Below are 17,853 nucleotides of genomic sequence, written 5' to 3' on the forward strand. Positions count from 1 at the left end.
TTTAGTTCTTCGAAAAACACTTACGTTGACAAGTCATAACTTTCGATGCTTTTCTTCTTCGTCAATCAGATCGATTGGCGGAGGAGTTCAATCGAATTAATTGGCGGAGAAGTTCAATCGGATTGATTGACGCTTTTACAGGTTTGGATCACTTTCTATTCAACATATATATTAATTGTTTTTTCTATTCAAGAACTTAAAAAAATCCTCGTATTGTACTAAGAAATTGTACGATAATCGTGAAATATTAGCAAGTGTCTGCACCCGTGTTATAGTACGTAGCTGGCACAATCAATGTTGGAATTCTTGATTCCTCCGTAGCTAGTTATTGTTGTGGGTTAATTTGTTGGTTATTTTTGTTCTAGGTCCATGGCCAGAGGGAATTAGTTTTTGTGGTTATGATTGTGGTTTTTATTTATTTATTTGGTGTCAAATCGAGTTTATTAATTTACCGTTGAAAGCATTATATACGCATACGGCATATATCTGATGCCACACCTTTTAATTAGTGAGATGGTTTTCCCTTCCTCACATTTATAATTCTTGTGTTTATGTGTTTATTCATTTATCATAATGTTATGTGGATTGATTTTGTTGAATGCTTGTGCAACATTGTTTTTTTTTTTTTTCCTTCCCGTCAAACAGAAATTCATAAAAAGGTTACGAAACAGAGTACCACATAACGAGTACACACATAAATACTAGTCTAGCACTTGCCTAATGTTTAGGCTGTCTTTTAGAACAAATTCTCTCATAGCAATGGGTATGTCCATAACATTGTTTTATTTTGCTACAGCCTAGACAGATTTGGATTTGTGGTGGGAGACAGAAAAAGGGGAGCTTATATAATGGCCTTCCAAAACCAGATGTTCGAGCACTCAGGACCATTACATCTGAGAGCTGTTGATTGGTAAGACCGGCTAGCTACACCTACATTTTGGTACATATTATTATCTCATTCAATAGGCTAACAGGGAGTCCCAAAAAATGGTTAGTTCTAGTAGTTATCAGAATCGCAGGATTAGCGATTCAATTCGCGATTCACACAAAATAACCATACGAATCGATAGGTGAATGAATCACGGTTTATACAAAATTAGTGGTGATTCGTATGATCCATGGTTCGATTCACGATTGACAAAAAAATGATACCAATCTATGAGTGAATCAAAGTTTATTACAATTGTTGCGTTCGACTATTTTGAAACCATTTTGCGGTTTTGCCTTATTTTTCTTATACAAAAGCAAATATAAGATCATGTGCTCTTAAGTACAAAAATCCTTATTCCTCAGCAAAATTTGTTAATTTTGTTGATTGGTATTTTTTCTGATTCGGAGCATGTTGTTAACCATTTTTTCCTCATTCTTCTTATAAACTAAAATAGACATTCTAAAAATGTTTACTGTAGCGGCCTCGGTTACCGAGACGGTAACCTGGCCATGTGTTACGAACCAATGTCCCCTTGGAGGCGCGGTCGTCAAGACGGTGGCGGCTAGAAGTCTTGTCTTACGGTTCGGTTTGAGGCTCGGTTAATGGTGACATGGCGTGCTCTCGCTTCGGTGCTCCCTTAGCTTCCAGGAGAAGTTATGCCAAGAGGGGTCCGTGAGGATTACGTGGCAGACGTAATCAAGAGAATCAGATCTGATCATGTGCTCCGTAACCGTTTTCGCTCCTGTCATCACATATGACGTCACCCGAGGCGGTTACCCGAGCGTATCTTCCACGCGCTAGCTTGGAGGGCAAGCAAACCTAGGTCTATAAATACAAAGGGATACTCGCCTTTGGGAGGTATGCCATTCGACCCTAACCCTAGATCCATATTCTCCCCTGAGATCTGACTTGATCATCGGAGGGTCACTGGGCTACTCCAGCCCTGGTGACTTGTTGCAAGTCCAGAAGTAGGAGAACGAACCTACGGAAGGAGAAACCTAACCCAGGCCAAGGTCCCGTCAAATCGAACCTCACAAGCAGGTCATGTTGGTCGGTCCCGAACCAAAACGCCCTAGAACCGACGACGGTTCCAAATGGACGATAACATTCACCGAGAAGGATCTCGACCGCATCCAGCTTCCCCACAATGACGCCCTCGTAGTCACGCTACGCATCGGAACTTTCAACGTCCGTCGCATCCTCGTGGACCAGGGCAGCTCGGCCGAAGTCATGTACTACCCTCTGTTCAGGGATCTGAAGCTTCCAGACACCGACCTCCGTCCCTCCGAAGTGCCTCTTATCAGCTTTAATGGAGCTCCAGTCTGGCCCGTCGACATGATCACTCTTCCAGTCCGTGTCGGCTCGGTGACTCTTGAAATAGAATTTGTGGTAGTCGACGTCCCTAGCCCTTACAACGCAATTGTCGGGCGCACCTGGCTGCACAAGCTCAAGGTGATCGCTTCCACCTATCACCAAGTGGTTCGTTTCATTGGTATTCATGGGCGCCAGGAAGACTTGTACGGAGATCAAACTGCGGCAAAGAAGTGCTACGTCAACGCCGTCCGAAGTAATAAATAGACCTCCCGGGTTAATCTCATTGAAGTCCCCGAGGCCCCAGTTTTGGAGGACGTCGGTAGACCCGCTGAGACAAGACCATAGAAGACGTGGCCACCATCCCAATAACCGAAGACGATTCCTGCTTCTTCCTTGTCAGTTCCTCACTTAGTGACACTGATCGGAATGAGACGATAGCTTTTCTCAACCGGAACATCGAAGTGTTCGCTTGGACCCCATATGAGATGCCCGGGGTCGACCCCTCCTTCATTTGCCACGAACTCAACATCAACCGAACCAAATGCCCGGTCGTATAAAAGGCACGACGGTCCTCTCCTGTTCATTCCGAGGCCGTTATTGAAGAAGTTAACCGACTCCTGAACGCAGGGGCAATTAGAGAAGTTCAGTACCCCATGTGGCTGGCCAACACTGTCGTAGTCAAGAAAAAGAATGGCAAATGGCGGGTCTGTGTCGATTACTCAAATCTCAACGACGCCTGCCCAAAGGACTTCTTTCCCCTTCCTCGTATTGACCAGCTCGTTGACGCCACCTCCGGACACGAGCGACTCAGCTTCTTGGATGCCTACAGGGGCTACCACCAGATTGCCATGAGCGAAGGCGATGTCAAAAACACGGCCTTCATCACCCCCCATGGCATCTTCGGGTACCTCGTTATGCCCTTCGGTTTAAAGAATGCCGGGGCCACTTTTCAGCGAATGATAACCAAGATGTTCGAACGGTTACTAGGCGACACTATGCTGGCTTACATCGACGACATGGTAGTCAAAAGCATGTGCGCCAGCAATCATCTAGCTCACCTCGCCGAAGTCTTCGAGATACTCAAGAAACACAAGCTCCGCCTCAATGCCGAGAAGTGTGTCTTCGGTGTCAGCTTCGGTAAATTTCTTGGCCACCTCGTCTCCCAACGCGGTATTGAAGTCGATCCTTCCCAGATTCTCGCTATTGATCAACTCTCGGCTCCCCACAACAAGCGCGACGTTCCGCGTTTGACTGGCATGGCCGCAGCCCTGAATCGGTTTATCAGCCGTTCTTCGGACAAATGCTAGCCATTCTTCACACTTTTAAAGGGCAGTCGACGGAGCTTCAATTGGACAGAAGATTATGACCGAGCCCTCCAACGACTAAAGGAGTATCTTTCCAAGGCTCCACTCCTTGTCACCCCTCGGGACCAGGAAGACTTGTTCGTCTACCTAGCTGTCTCTCCGCACGCTGTAAGCTCGATACTCGTCTGCCAGGCGGGTCGGGAGCACCAGCCAATCTATTACTCCAGCAAAACAATGACTCCCGCTGAGACACGTTATCTACCTTTAGAAAAGCTCGTTCTTGCCCTCGTCTCAGCTTCCAGGAAGCTCACTCCTTACTTCCAGTCACACCGCATCATCGTTCTCACCGAGTACCCTCTCAAGTCTCTCCTCCGGAAGGCAAATCTATCCAACCAAATCTCTCAATGGGCCGTTGAACTTGCCAATTTTGAAATACATTTTTAGCCTCGGACAGCAATAAAAGCCAGGTACTCGCCGACTTCATCACCGAGCTTACGCCGCCCAATACACCCGCTTCGGCTCCCACCCCGAACACCGAGGCAGTACTCCAAGCCAACCTTAGCACAGCCTGGCAGCTCTTTTACGGAGATGTTTGGAAAATGTACGTCGATGGCGCCTCTAACAGTCGAGGCGCAGGTGTAGGCGTCGTTCTCCTCTCCCCCTCCGGTGTCCTGCACGAAAGCTCATTCTCCATCAACTTCCAAGCCTCTAACAACGAGGCCGAATATGAAGCACTAATCTCAGGACTTAAGACTGCCGAAGCCATTGGCATCGAAGAGCTTGTGGTTTACAGCGACTCCTAATTGGTGGTCAACCAATTCTCCGAAGAATATGAAGCTCGGGATGATCGCATGCGTACCTACCTCAGCGCCGCAGTCCAGCTCATTAAACGCTTTAAAGCAATAAGAGTCGAGCACATTTCCAGGGAACAGAATGCCCACGCCGACGCCCTTGCGGGGCTCGCTTCGGCATACTCATCTACAGAGCACCGTTCCATCTCCTTCAATTCCATTGACAAGCCCAGTTTTGAGCTCGAAGCGCTAGATAAAGAGGTACTCAACATAGACCTTGGCCCGAGCTCGATGGACGAAATCGTCAGTTACTTGTGAGATGACTCTCTTCCCATTGACAAAAAGGATGCTCACCGGCTCCGCAACAAGGCCGCTCTCTTCTGGCTCAATCCAAACGGGAAGCTCTACCGAAGATCGTTTACCGGCCCATACTTATTGGTTGCACACCCACACCAAATACAAGGCATCATTGAAGAGCTCCATTCCGGCGACAGCGGTTGCCACTCCGGCGGGCGATCCCTCGCTCACCAAGCCATTTCCTAAGGGCATTGGTGGCCGACAATGAAGAAGGATTCTGAAGAGTTCGTCAAGCGCTGCAAGAAATGTCAAATGTTTGCCCTTATCATCCACCAGCCAGCCCGGGATCTTAGCCCTCTCACAAGCCCTTGGCCTTTTGTCCAATGGGGCATGGATATCGTCGGTAAGCTCCCCGTTGCCCCAGGAGGATTTAAGTTCCTCCTAACCGCCACAGATTATTTCTCAATGTGGGTCGAGGCCGAACCCTTGATAACTATTGAAGAAACAGACATCATTCGCTTTGTTTGGTGAAATATCATTTTGCGCTTCGGTGTCCTTTTCGCTATTATTACAGACAACGGACGACAGTTTATCGGACAGAAATACCGAGCCCTATTAGATGAGTACGGCATCAAATGGGACACATCCACTCCGGCTTACCCCCAGGGCAACGGACAAGCCGAGGCTGCAAACAAGGCAATTTCATCCGGACTTAAGCGACGACTCGAATCACGCCGAGGCAAGTGGGCCGAAGAACTACCCAGGGTACTCTGGGGCTACCAAACTACACCTCGGCGATCCACCGGTCGCACTCCTTTCTCCTTGGCATTTGGAATGGAGGCGGTCATCCCTCTCCATGTCGGACTCCCGACAATTCGTACAGAAAACTTTGATGAGTCGATGAACAACGACAGCATTGCTTCGGACCTCGAACTAGCCGAAGAGGAACGTGACAACGTAAGGATCAAGCTCACGTCGTACCAACAGGAGGTTGCAAAAGGCTACAACCGAAGAGTCCGCCTTAGGTCGTTCAAGCCTGACGATCTCGTCTGGAAAAAAGTGGTGGAGAAATCCAAAAAGCGAAAGCTAATGCCCAACTGGGAGGGCCCTTACCGAGTCCTCAAGCACCTCGGCTCAGGAAACTACAAATTGGAGAAGCTGGATGGTTCCCCCATTCCTAAAACATGGAACGCAAACAACCTAAAGAAGTTCTATGGATAGTACTCGGTTACCGAAGCCCAATTCATTTCTTTTATATTGCGTTTTCTTTTAAGTTTCAAAGACAACTTGCTTATGTAATGACAGCACCCCAACAAGTATGAATGAGAATTTTCCTTTCTTAGCACTACTTGTACCTTTTGCTGTTTAGTTACCTACACTTCGGTCCGTTCTCGCCCGGACCGTTTTTACACCAACTTCAGGGATATTGTTCTCTCAAAGGTGATACCCTCGAACAAAATTTCCACCAAGTCGCCCCGGCCTCTTCGGTCGTTTAGACTTTTGGTCACTCGCTTTAAGGATACTAGGCTTCCTCCCAAGCCCCTTACACCGACCCACTAAAGTCTCTCACTACTCGGACTCGCTGCGTCCCGAACTTGTGGCCGAAGCCATATCCCTTCACGACTTCAGCCTACGTCCCCAAGCAGTACTACCATCTCACGCGTCTACTCCTCGCTAGGCTTATTTCCGTTAACAAGCAGAGGTGTGAAAATTCAAAATTCAATAGATACTTGCTTCTGATTCCATAATTCGGTTCCTGCCGACCCTCCTAAAGCAGGGGCTCCGGATCAGGTCACTTTTCCCTGAATAAACATCCTTTCTATGCTTAGCAAAATTCTTCGGTTAATGCTTCGGTTAAACTTGTTTTACAACTCTTCAAATCTCACCGAAGCAGGGGCATCATCACCCAAGCAGTAAACCAATCAGACAAGCATTTCAAAGAAAACATTCAGGAAAAGAAAGCATTTATTCACAAGGCATCATGAGTTATAGCGCCAAATCATAAACAAAAAGGTACAGCTTCGGTATCAAATATTTACAAGCCCTGGAACGGCAAATTCCAAATGTCCGGAGCCGTCCAGTCAAAGCTACAGAATCAAAAGACATGAAATCTCAAAAATAAAGGGAAAGGAAGACACTATCCTAAGCACGAGCGTTGGGGTCGAGCTGGTCCTAGGGCGTAGGGGCATTTGGATCGGCTGGGTTCCCTGGGTTTTGGTCCTCGGACACGGGCTCCACCACCTCTTCCTCTTCCTCAGGCAAGACAAGCTCTTCGGGAGGCGCCTCGGGAAGTGTTCGAAGATCGGAGTCTTCAGGGAGATTGAGCCTCCTCACCAAGGCTTCATGGCTATACCGAAGGCCGTCCAAGAAACGGTCCCAATGCAGCTCGGCCTCGATCTCCCGAACCTGCTTCTTATATTCTACTCCGGCTGCGTCCCAACCTTCATCGTAGCCTCTTTTCCTCGCGAAGTCAACCTCTGTGGCCCGGGTGACTCTCAGGGTGCTGGCATCCTCCTCGGCCTTGGCGGCCCTGCCCTCTGCCGGCACCCTCTCCCTGTCACACCTTTGGAAGTCTGCCAGGTAGAGCTCGCAGGTCTCCCGAGCCAGCTTTAGGTCTTCCTCCTTCCGGGCTAACTCCCGATTCAGCTTCTCGGTCTCCTTCTCCTGCGCCTTGCACCGGTCATTGATAGCCAATGCCCGAGCGCCCGCCTGCAAACAAAGAACAAAAGAGATTTACCAAGTGCAAACATTCAAATTGAAAAGAGCGGGACGTAAACCATTAACTTACAGTGAAAAGGGCTTGAGCTATCTCGGCCGTGATGTCCTCAGTCAAGCCCGTGACAGCCCGGGCATCCCTCGGAAGAATGCTCCCCCGGAGCATCCCGAAGGCTACCCCGAGGTTCTTGACGCTGTCGGCATGATGGATCTGGCGACTGGCGAAGTGGCGGAACTCCAGAGCCCAGGGGAGCTCCCTCGGATTGACCCAGGAACCTTCCTCCGCTCCACCGATCCCCCCTCCGGGCTTCCCTGCTCCTCCTCGATCAGGATCGTCTCCTGATCTCCCCCTTCTCTGTCCCCCCCCTCACGCCGAGCCCTCTTTTTCGGGGGCTCCTATGGTGAAACAGGAGTCGCCCTTGAAGTTTTGGCGTCTGGCGTACCGGGGACTGTTCCCCTGCCCCGACCCGCTGGCCTCCGGCGCCTGAGATTCAGCACCTCACGAGTTCCGGGACCTGCCATCTCCTCTCTAAGCCCAATTCTCTCGGGCATATCTCGGTCAATTTCCTCGCGAAGGGTGCCTCGAGGCCCGGAGTTACTTCCCTCGGTCTCGGTCACAGTCTCTCCTGTCCCCCTCTCCCCTCGCCCTCGTCCTCTCCCTCTGCCTCATCCTCGCTCTGCCCTCGGGACCCCCTGCTGCCTCGGTTTCTTCTTTAAAAAGCTTGTGTAAGTTGGGACGTACCCGAGCAGCTCTGGTGCGTACCGACTTGTGATGGGAATGGCGTAGGCCGCTGTAATCTGGGCCAGAATAGCTCTTTCTTGAAGCTCTTGAATGATTCCCTCGGCTGCAAGGCAATACCAAAACAAGGGATCAGTATAAGTATGCAGAGCATATCAAAAACATACAAAGCATCTACCGAAGGGTAATTTCTACCAACCAGGAGCTCCGGTCCCAAACTGCACTCTGGTAACGGTATCCGCATTCTGCCCTGGTCCGAACATAAAATTTTCGATTACCGAGACGTAAATGTTCGCCCACTCCTCGGAGTCGGGGAGACGGTCGACAAGGAACGTGTCGTATCCCGTCCTGCATGAGAGGTAGTATCGGTTGCTCTCTCGGTTGACTCCCACGAGATATACGCCGAAGAGTTCTTCGACCCCAAAGGTCAAGTTGAACTGCCTCCTTAGCTCGATGATGTTGGTGATAATTCGGTAGGAGTTTACCGTGAGCTGGGAGGAGGTAAGAGAAAGGGTCCGGCGTACTCGTCGGACGAATTGATGAAGGGGGAATCTAACCCCTCCCTCAGTGATTGCCATCAGGGGAAAAGTCAATTCCCCTGGTCGGTGAGCAAGGGTCTTGGGGTTGTTGTCGGGAAGTAACCGAACCTCTACGTCCGGAGGGATGCTGTAAATCCTTTTGAACTCGGCGTAGGCAGCCGGGGTCCCGTTGAAGTATTGGTTCAGATAGGGACACGGCCTCATCGGCCTCCTTCGTCCCCGAACCTCTTCGGGGGCATCGGCGAATGGGCCCGGTTCGTGGTCTGATGTACTGGGGATCTCCATCTCCCAAGGGACAAAGGTTGTGATGGGACGTGAAGCTCTAAGAGGGTCTGAGGGTTCAATAGCGTCCAAAGGAATTCGGTAAAAAGCCTGAGCACGAATCTCCTCAAAGATCTCCTCAAGATTAGCAGAAGATGAGCTACTGGAACTGTCTAAGGATACTTCAACAACCATTCGTCCCTACCTAGCAAAAAAATGTGCAAAAGCCCGTTAGCTATATGCCAGGGAAAAGCAACATGACCTAGCAAATGGGACGGAATGGTCGTCGCTCCTCAGTAGATTTTCGGGGACCCTTCTCCGGGAAGGGTCTCCGAGGCCAGTGGTTATTCTTATGGTCTCGGGTTGAAGATTGGCCTCGGGATGAATATAGCCCTCGGGTTGAATTTAGACCTCGGGAAAATGAAGAACAAAGCGCTGGAGATGCCCAGCGCCGCCGTAAGCCAGACAGCGGTGAACGGCGGCACAACCACAATGCGTAAAAATGTGGATTAAAGGGAAAAGAGCTTGAAGAAAATGATCAAAACACGAAAGCTAGCAACTAAAAATCATCATACCTGGGTTTCGTGTCAAAATCTGCATCCAAAACGCTCGAAGTCTTGATCAAGAAGCGGAGGGCAGCGGCGGCGGCGGTTCGTCTTCGAAGCACAGAGGAAATGGCCGGTCTATCTTCGTTTCCCCTATTTATAGTGGGAGGGTCGAAGAGTTGCGCGGGAAACGAGGCGTCGTGCTCAGGGCCGTTGGATCTCTGACACGCGTCCTTATTGAACGGTCGGCATCAAGGGCTCTGCGCCGAGGTCAGAGCGCCGAAGAGTCAGGCCATTGGCACACTGACACTTGTTCCCGAGGAAGGTGTTTCGTACCAATCAGCTGACATGGCACGTGCCGGGACAGCTATCAAACCCTTTAAAGGCCGGGAATTATCGACACGTGGCCCCGGCGGCTAGGGTTAACTATTTGTCACCTCCCAAAGTCGCTCGGTAGCAGGAGTAGGCAAGATTCTCCTGCGGGGGGTTCGTGAGGATATCAACTCCCCAAAGCCAAGATGTGAGGCTCCAGAGAGTTGAGGGGCTATTGTAGCGGCCTCGGTTACCTGGCCTTGTGTTACAAACCAATGTCCCCTTGGAGGCGCGGTCGTCAAGACGGTGGCGGCTAGAAGTCTTATCTTACGGTTCGGTTTGAGGCTCGGTTAATGGTGACATGGCGTGCTCTCGCTTCGGTGCTCCCTTAGCTTCCAAGAGAAGTTACGCCAAGAGGGGTTCGTGAGGATTACGTGGCAGACGTAATCATGAGAATCAGATCTGATCATGTGCTCCGTAACCGTTTTCGCTCCTGTCATCACATATGACGTCACCCGAGGCGGTTACCCGAGCGTATCTTCCACGCGCTAGCTTGGAGGGTAAGCAAACCTAGGTCTATAAATACAAAGGGATACTCGCCTTCGGGAGGTATGCCATTCGACCCTAACCCTAGATCTATATTCTCCCCTGATCTGACTTGATCATCGGAGGGTCACTAGGCTACTCCAGCCCTAGTGACTTGTTACAGGTTCAGAAGCAGGAGAACGAACTTACGGAAGGAGAAACCTAACCCAGGCCAAGGTCCCGTCAAATCGAACCCCCACATTTACAACTAAGATAACTTATACTCGTGAGTTATCTATTTTATTCCTGTTGAAGTTTCATATGATACTATAATGTGAGTAAAGAACTAGTTTGGCTTAAAAGAGCCGAGCGGCTTTTTTCTTCGTCATTATTCAAATTTTTTTCTGCATTAATTAGTTTTGTGGATTATTTATCCGTTTCGATGAGAGAAATCAGAAAAGTATAAAAGTTTGCTCCGGACTCAAAATTTTGTGAATAAAGATGAAAAATAAGCCAAAAAGTTAGTAATTTTTTTTTTTGGCTTTTTTTTTTGTCTTTATTGAATTTTTTATATAAATTTTGATCTTAATTATTTTACTTTTCAAATTTCTTTTGTCGAGACAGATCAATAATCCACAAAAAATTGATTGAAAACTAACAAATGCAAAAAAAAAAAAAATTGAATAAGGACGAACAAAAAACCAAACTGGGTTATTAAGCCAAACAAGTTTTCAATAGATATACTCAGCATTCTTAATATAAAATAATTTTAATTTTCCTTTCAAAAATAAAATGAAATAATTTTAATTTTCTAGATGGTAATTATACAAGTAGCTGTGAATACTGTTGGGCATAGTATTCTACATGGATGCACAAATTTTACAAATCAATCTTTTTAATTATTGTATACTCCTAAAATCACAGACCAGAACATGGCTCAAAACCTCGGACCAACCCACGTATGTTGCCATATAAGCTAGTTTTGTACCTATTAGGCTACAAACTTTTTTTGTTTGTTACGGCTAAACTTTCTATTGTATAATGAACCTTCAAACGTCTATTTAACCACGTGATCATCAATTAATAATAAAAAACAAACTTCAATATTGGTTTAAACTTAATATTTTTAATTTTACAATCTCACCTTATTATGCAGGTGCATATATAGATACATTTCCTTTCGTATTTATATTTGAAATTTGGACCGAATATGTACGATTAACGATTCGATTCGAGTCGCGTTTCGAAAAAAATGGGTCAATTTGATTCGTGATTCGATTCACGATTTGACAACCTTGAGTCTGCTCTACCCTAACATGCATTTCGTATGGTGATTTATGATTTCTCTCCTCTTATGATTTTTTTTATTAAAAAGGGTCAATTTAATTTTTGATTTTATTCACGATTTGATAACCTTGAGTGATCTGCTCTACCCTAGCATGCATTTCGTTTGGTGATTTATAATTTCTATCCTCTTATGATTTTTATGATTATATACGTACATCAAATGGTTTTGAGAGGCATTTTCAATTTCAAATTGTCATAGGAATAACCCAGACCACCGTAGATCAGTTGCCGCTAGCTTGGTTCAGGGAGTGTACAGTCTAGAACACGACCGCCTGGAGAACCGCCAATGGCATCAAGCACTTGCTCCTCTCTGGGGGGACTACTTCAATTTCAAGTTAATCCGCAGTTTGGTTGACAACGCTGATCACTCCATCTTCGGTGCCATTTACGAGTTCAAATCCCCGCCTCCCAACGGTCACCGCTATAATCCGCGCCAAAGCCCTCCAAGATACGTGGTTGCCCTCCGCGGCACGATGACCAAATGGGAAACCATGTCACGGGACCTCAAGTTGGATGTCAAGGTCATTCGGAACACGCTCGAACGGGACCCCCGCTTTCGGCTTGCAATGCAAGCTGTGCGTGACACGGTTTCCATAGCCGGAGCCGCAAACATGAGGTTAGCAGGACATTCCTTGGGCTCGGCCATGGCACTGCTGGCCGGAAAGAACATGGCCAAAATGGGATTTTATATGGAAACTTACCTCTTTAACCCTCCGTTCATAGCCGTCCAGATAGAGATGATGACCAACACCCAAATACTGAAGCACGGGGTTCGCGTCACGCGCAGTGTTATGACAGCCGGAGTCGCGATTGCTCTCGACGGTCTACATCAAAGGCCTTGTATGGGTGACTGGTTTGCTATGCTATCGGGGTGGGTTCCGTACCTTTTTGTGAACCCGTCCGATCCTATTTCCACAGGGTATGTTGGGTATTTTGGACACAGGGAGTGGATGGCGGAGAATGGAGCTGCAGCTGCAGCTATTGAAAGCCTTGCTACAAGGAATACAATATCAGGTGCAAGTCAACCACTGCATCTCCTTCCTTCAGCGTATCTGACTACCAATGTGAGGCCCGGTCAGGATTTTAGGCATTCACACGGGCTAGAACAATGGTGGACGCCGAATATCCAATGCCAATCCAAGCTTCACCAGTATTTCAGGTAATTGATGATTTCAGTACGCGATACTTTCCTCCTGGGCCGGGGAATGGTTGTCTAGAGCACGTACATTGCATGGTTTGGTGTATTTCTTTGATGAACTTTATGTTTCTTTCTGATCCTGAACTGTATTGTGGACATGGAAAATAAGCCGGAAAATCTTGACATTAACCGGGATGGTAGTGAAGCTATAAAAAGCTGTTGTTTAAGGTATTGCACTAGGACGTTCTCTCCTGATTTCTTGGCTGGTGCCACCCACTTTGGCACTAGTGTTATCCTAGGAAATTTTTGATAGAGCTAAGAATCCATTTTTAATCTTTTTAATTCTTGTATCCTCTAAATCATAGACTAAGACAGGGTTCAAAGCCTCAGACCAACCCACATATGTTCCCATATAAACTAGTTTTATACCTATTAGGCTAGCTACAAACTTTTATGTATGTTATGGCTAAACTTTCTATTGTATAATCAACCTTTAAACATCTATTTAACCATGTGATCAGTAATTAATAATAAAAAACAAACTTCAATATTGGCTTAAACTCAATATTTTTAATTTTACAATCTCACCTTATTATGCAGGTGCATAGATACATTTTCTTTCGTATTTGTATTTGAAATTTGGACAGAATATGTATGATATTTAACGATTCGATTCGAATCGTGTTTCGGAAAAAAAGGGTCAATTTGATTCTTGATTCGATTTACGATTTGACAACCTCGAGTGTGCTCTACCCTAGCATGCATGCATTTCGTATGGTGATTTATATTCTCTCTCCTCTTATTTTTGGTTTTGATTACATATGTACATCAAATGGTTTTGATTACATACGCACATCAAATGCATTTCGAATACTTTTTATTTTTATTTTTAGGAAACAGAAACATATTATGTTAATACTAAAACAATTACAAAAAGAAGGGAAAAAAAAAAACCAACAACAAAAGTACACAGAAAAAGAAAAAAACAGCTTCGGTGTTGAACCCATCGATTTACTCGTGGGGATGGGTGGAGAGTCCATGGATGTCTTCCTTGGTAAGCTTATTCCCGCTGCTAGATTGTCAAATCTGCTGCATTTATATTCTGTTAAGTGGGTACTTGATCAAATGATGCAGTTGTTGGCGCCTCCGATCTACGTACATACGTCCATAACATTATGCTTCGTTTGATATTGTGAGAAATAGACGGATGAGCCACCCTAACTACCAAAAACCCATATATATGTGACTACTTTTTTCTTTTCCCCACATCTATACGCTCAATGCCAAGGAAAAACGATAAATGGCCTGATATTTATGTGTTAGTCCAAGGTCACATTTAGGTTCTTGATCCTTTTTTTATATTCCATCCGTCCCACTTTAAATGCTCCTTACGTAAAGTCGTGTCATTTTGTTCTTAGATTTAGGGATATGATGCCGTCAACCCTTGCATGTTTCTTTATTCTTTGTAACAATTTCAAAGATTATAAAATTTTTTTGCCCTTCAAAAAGGAAAAATGGGTTATAGGTCAATTAAGGTTGTAAATCAAGGAAAAGCTCCACATCATTTGCCCGACATTGTTTTGTCCCTGGGAAACGTGTTTTGTTGAAGCATTTGTCCGGTATTTTAGGAAATTGATTGAGTGACAGAAAATAGTTTGGTTACTTATGTTCTAAGAGTTTTTTTTTTTTCTGCATGACTTCATCTGGGAACTTCGTTAGTTAATCTTATCTTGTCACGGTAATTTGTTGACGTATAAGCTACTTTTATACTGTAGTTTTTTTTTTTTTTCAAAAGTGAGAAGATTGTATTGATGAACGCCTAGTGAAACTTACAAAACGGAGATCATTACAAAGAACTTGGACAAAATCAAACTAATCGTCTAACAATGCAAAATGAGTAAATCACAAGACAATCGATGTCTTTCATCCTAATCCAGAGATGACCTGACGCAATAGCAACACTTTTATACTGCCTAATATCTAATTAATAGTCTCAAATGAGAAAAGGTGCAAAGTTATGAACAAAAGACACCAAATGCCCAGACGATTAGATACACTTCAGCCAAGTATGAACGTACCAATGAATTCCTAAGAACTACAGATATATCTGCCAAGACGCCATGAGTTGCCCCGCCAAAGACATCGTCTAAAATTCGTCCAAAGGAGAAACTAACAATTCTCGTAAAACGAGAGACAAAACTCTCACAGATCAGACGACGAGTCGTTGATCTGGAGAGACGGAAGAAAAAAATGAAAAAAGAAAGAAAGAGAGTCGAAATAATACTATGGCCTTCCCATCCTGCCGCTGCACAAGGGTATGGAACTCACAGGGGAAGGAAAAGGGAGAAGAGGGGTTGTGGTGGCTAGGGCTGAGAGAGAGGGTACTAGAAAAAGTATATTTGCTGACAAAAAAAGAAGGTTGTTTCCAGAAAGTCTTTCGTCACCGACAAGTTTGTCTCCGAAAATCACTTTTGGTGACGAAAATCTTGTTGTTTCTTCACCTATAGTAAAAATTAAATTTTGTCACTATTTTTTTGTCAGCAAATATACTTTTTCTTGTAGTAGAGAGAGAGGGGATCGGTTTAGTTTTATAGCTTACTCATTGCAGAATTTATGTGACGTATATGTACTGATTAAATTTATCAGCGTAGTACAAGTTTTATTTGGGTTGTGCTTGGATTGAATTGTATTGGGGCTATTATTTCCCGGTTATCTTTCATTTTCATTCTGGCCGAATTGTTGGTCAATGGAGGTAGTATGTTGGGTAACGGAATGCTGATGTGGAACATATTTGTACACGGTGGACAGTGAGTGGCTCCCCACCCCCCTTCACTTATGACGTGACTATGGACGAACCACAAATGTATCCACCAAAATAACCTTAATTCTAAAACCGTCCCTCTCCACCTTGCTTTGCCATGCACGACGGTGGCGATCGGTACATGTTCACTTTGAAATCATTGGAAAACCAAAAGGCTGAGATCCAACTGTTGAACTCGAAACCATATGGCCTGTGTTGTTTTCATTGGCGGTGGAGGTGGTCGGTTCGTCATCATTTTTTTCAATTGGCATATTGTAAATCAATTATCCACACAAAGACAATATATTGATTCCTCTCCCTTCCATGTGGCCACCAAATCATCCACCAACACCAGAAATCACACAAAATCAAGAATAAAACAATTTGGGAGTTTTAAGGTCTCTCTAAAAAAATAAAAAATAAGAATACAATTTAGGGCTTTGAACATTTCTGAACCATTTTTGAGTTATCCAGTAAAATGTTAGGGTTCTGGGTTCTTTAAAAATTCAAATCATAGTAGGCGCGAAAGAAAAGAAAAAGGCACATTTAAAGCAATTTCTCAACAAACCATAAAATCATATCTTAATTCCCGTATAACGTAAATTATTTGGTACGTATGAATCACGTTTTAGAATGACTGGGTCAAAAAGCGGTGGCGAGGGCAGAGGATGGCGGTGGTGGGTTGGGGCCAGATGGGTGGTGAGTTTCCTTCCATGGATGATTTCTCCAAGAACATGAGGGGATTTTGGGTGGAACAATCTTGGGGAAGTAAAGGGGATGGGGGGCCACTATCCACCATATACAAAATATGTTCCACATCAGCCTCCTATTATCCACATAATTTATTCCCATCCATTTTTTGACGGAAAGAGTAACATTGAATTTTGTTATAAACTATAAAGGTGAAATTGAAAGGCTGTTGGGAACCCGAAAAAAAAAAGGCTGTTGGGAACCAATTTTTTTTAAAAAAACCAGTATTCTCATCAAGATTCTATAAGTCCTAATCCTTTGTTAGCCCTTCCCATATCTATCTACTCTACTTACAAAAACGTGAAGCCCCTAAAGTGTTTCCCACACTTTTCCCTTCCAAAGATACCCCTAAAAAAAACCAAATAACTAACCCAACCCAATTGGCAACAATACCACGCTGCCTCCTACACCCCCTCCGCACCTCGCCTTTCCAAAAACGACGGAAAACCCGCCACATTCCAACTGTTGCAACTCTCAACAAACACATCCCCTATCGTTTCTTCTCTGAATCTCTATGAACGTGTTCTCTTCACTAGACAACTCTTGCTTCTCACAACTCTCTCAGACCGTTTGAAGAGCCTCTCGAATGTCCTTCTTCCTCTCAACTCTCTGACAGTTCCCCTGAAATAGCCTCCCGATTCTCCTTCGTTCTCATTTGAAGACTGAATTTTGGGGAAGAAATTGCCGGAGTCATCCAGCCGATTGGTTTTGAAATTAAAATCTCACTTCGGTAGGATCCACGGGTAAGTTCTCGGAAAAATGTGTATTGCTTCTCTCTCTCTCTCTCTCTCTCTCTCTCTCTCTCTCTCTCTCTCTCATGATGAATCTACGTTAACGCTTGCTTATGTGTTTAATATCATGCTCATGAGTTTGATTATAAATACTCATTGCATTTAAGGAATTACTAAAGTAAATGGAATATACAGTTAACGTTTGTGATGCTTACAGGGACTACTGAAATAGAATTTCCTATGAAAAAGCTACAGATAGTATAGCAAAACTAAATGAATGTTAGATTAGCTTACCATGTGAAAAAAGGGAAGGGGATATCATTAGATTACGAGGTTTTTAATATGGCTGCCTCTAATGACACGAGCATTTTTCCTAATGCCACGAGCATTAATTATTCTGGTGGGCAAAATGACTCTTTTGTGGGCAAAATGACTCTTTTGTCCTGTTTTGGTCAAAAGCTTTCAGTCCATAAAATTTGTTACCCAAACTATCCTTCTGTAAACGAACAACCCTTCGATTACCCTTTTTCGACTTTTGATTTCCTGTGCTTTTCAACTGCAACCATTATCTCCATTTTTCCTTTAAGTTTTGCCTCTTTCCGTTTGTACTTGATCGCCAGATTCATTGGAGTATATACATTCAAGATTTGTATTGTTTATTCATTGTGTACTTGTATACTTAGGAATTGCTTTTCTAAAGTATATGTTTACGGTTTTGTTACGTTATTCACGAACTACTATTGTTGAGATCGAGTCAATCTCAACGGGTTGGTCTTGTGGTCAAGACTTAAGATTTAGGAGTTTACTCTCTGCT

At 45.0% G+C, this 17,853-nt stretch overlaps 1 protein-coding gene across 1 annotated transcript; it reads left to right on the forward strand.

The window, feature by feature from the left end:
- On the forward strand, nt 1–12,989 carry LOC131316029 (GDSL esterase/lipase At4g10955-like). The gene is made up of 3 exons (XM_058345293.1): nt 1–141; nt 797–910; nt 11,820–12,989. The coding sequence occupies exons 2-3, from the start codon at nt 849–851 to the stop codon at nt 12,781–12,783; spliced, it is 1,026 nt and encodes a 341-aa protein (XP_058201276.1). The 5' UTR covers nt 1–141; nt 797–848; the 3' UTR covers nt 12,784–12,989.
- The last annotated feature ends 4,864 nt before the right edge of the window (nt 12,990–17,853 follow it).

The sequence above is a fragment of the Rhododendron vialii genome, chromosome 2a (genome assembly GCF_030253575.1).
Source record: "Rhododendron vialii isolate Sample 1 chromosome 2a, ASM3025357v1".
Lineage (NCBI taxonomy): Eukaryota > Viridiplantae > Streptophyta > Magnoliopsida > Ericales > Ericaceae > Rhododendron > Rhododendron vialii.

What these genes read in the sequence shown, in the direction of transcription:
- LOC131316029 (XM_058345293.1), top strand. Translation starts at nt 849, where the DNA reads ATGGCCTTCCAAAACCAGATGTTCGAGCACTCAGGACCATTACATCTG. An exon ending in CATCTGAGAGCTGTTGATTG is followed by an intron (nt 911 to 11,819) that starts GTAAGACCGGCT and finishes AAATTGTCATAG; the next exon opens with GAATAACCCAGACCACCGTA.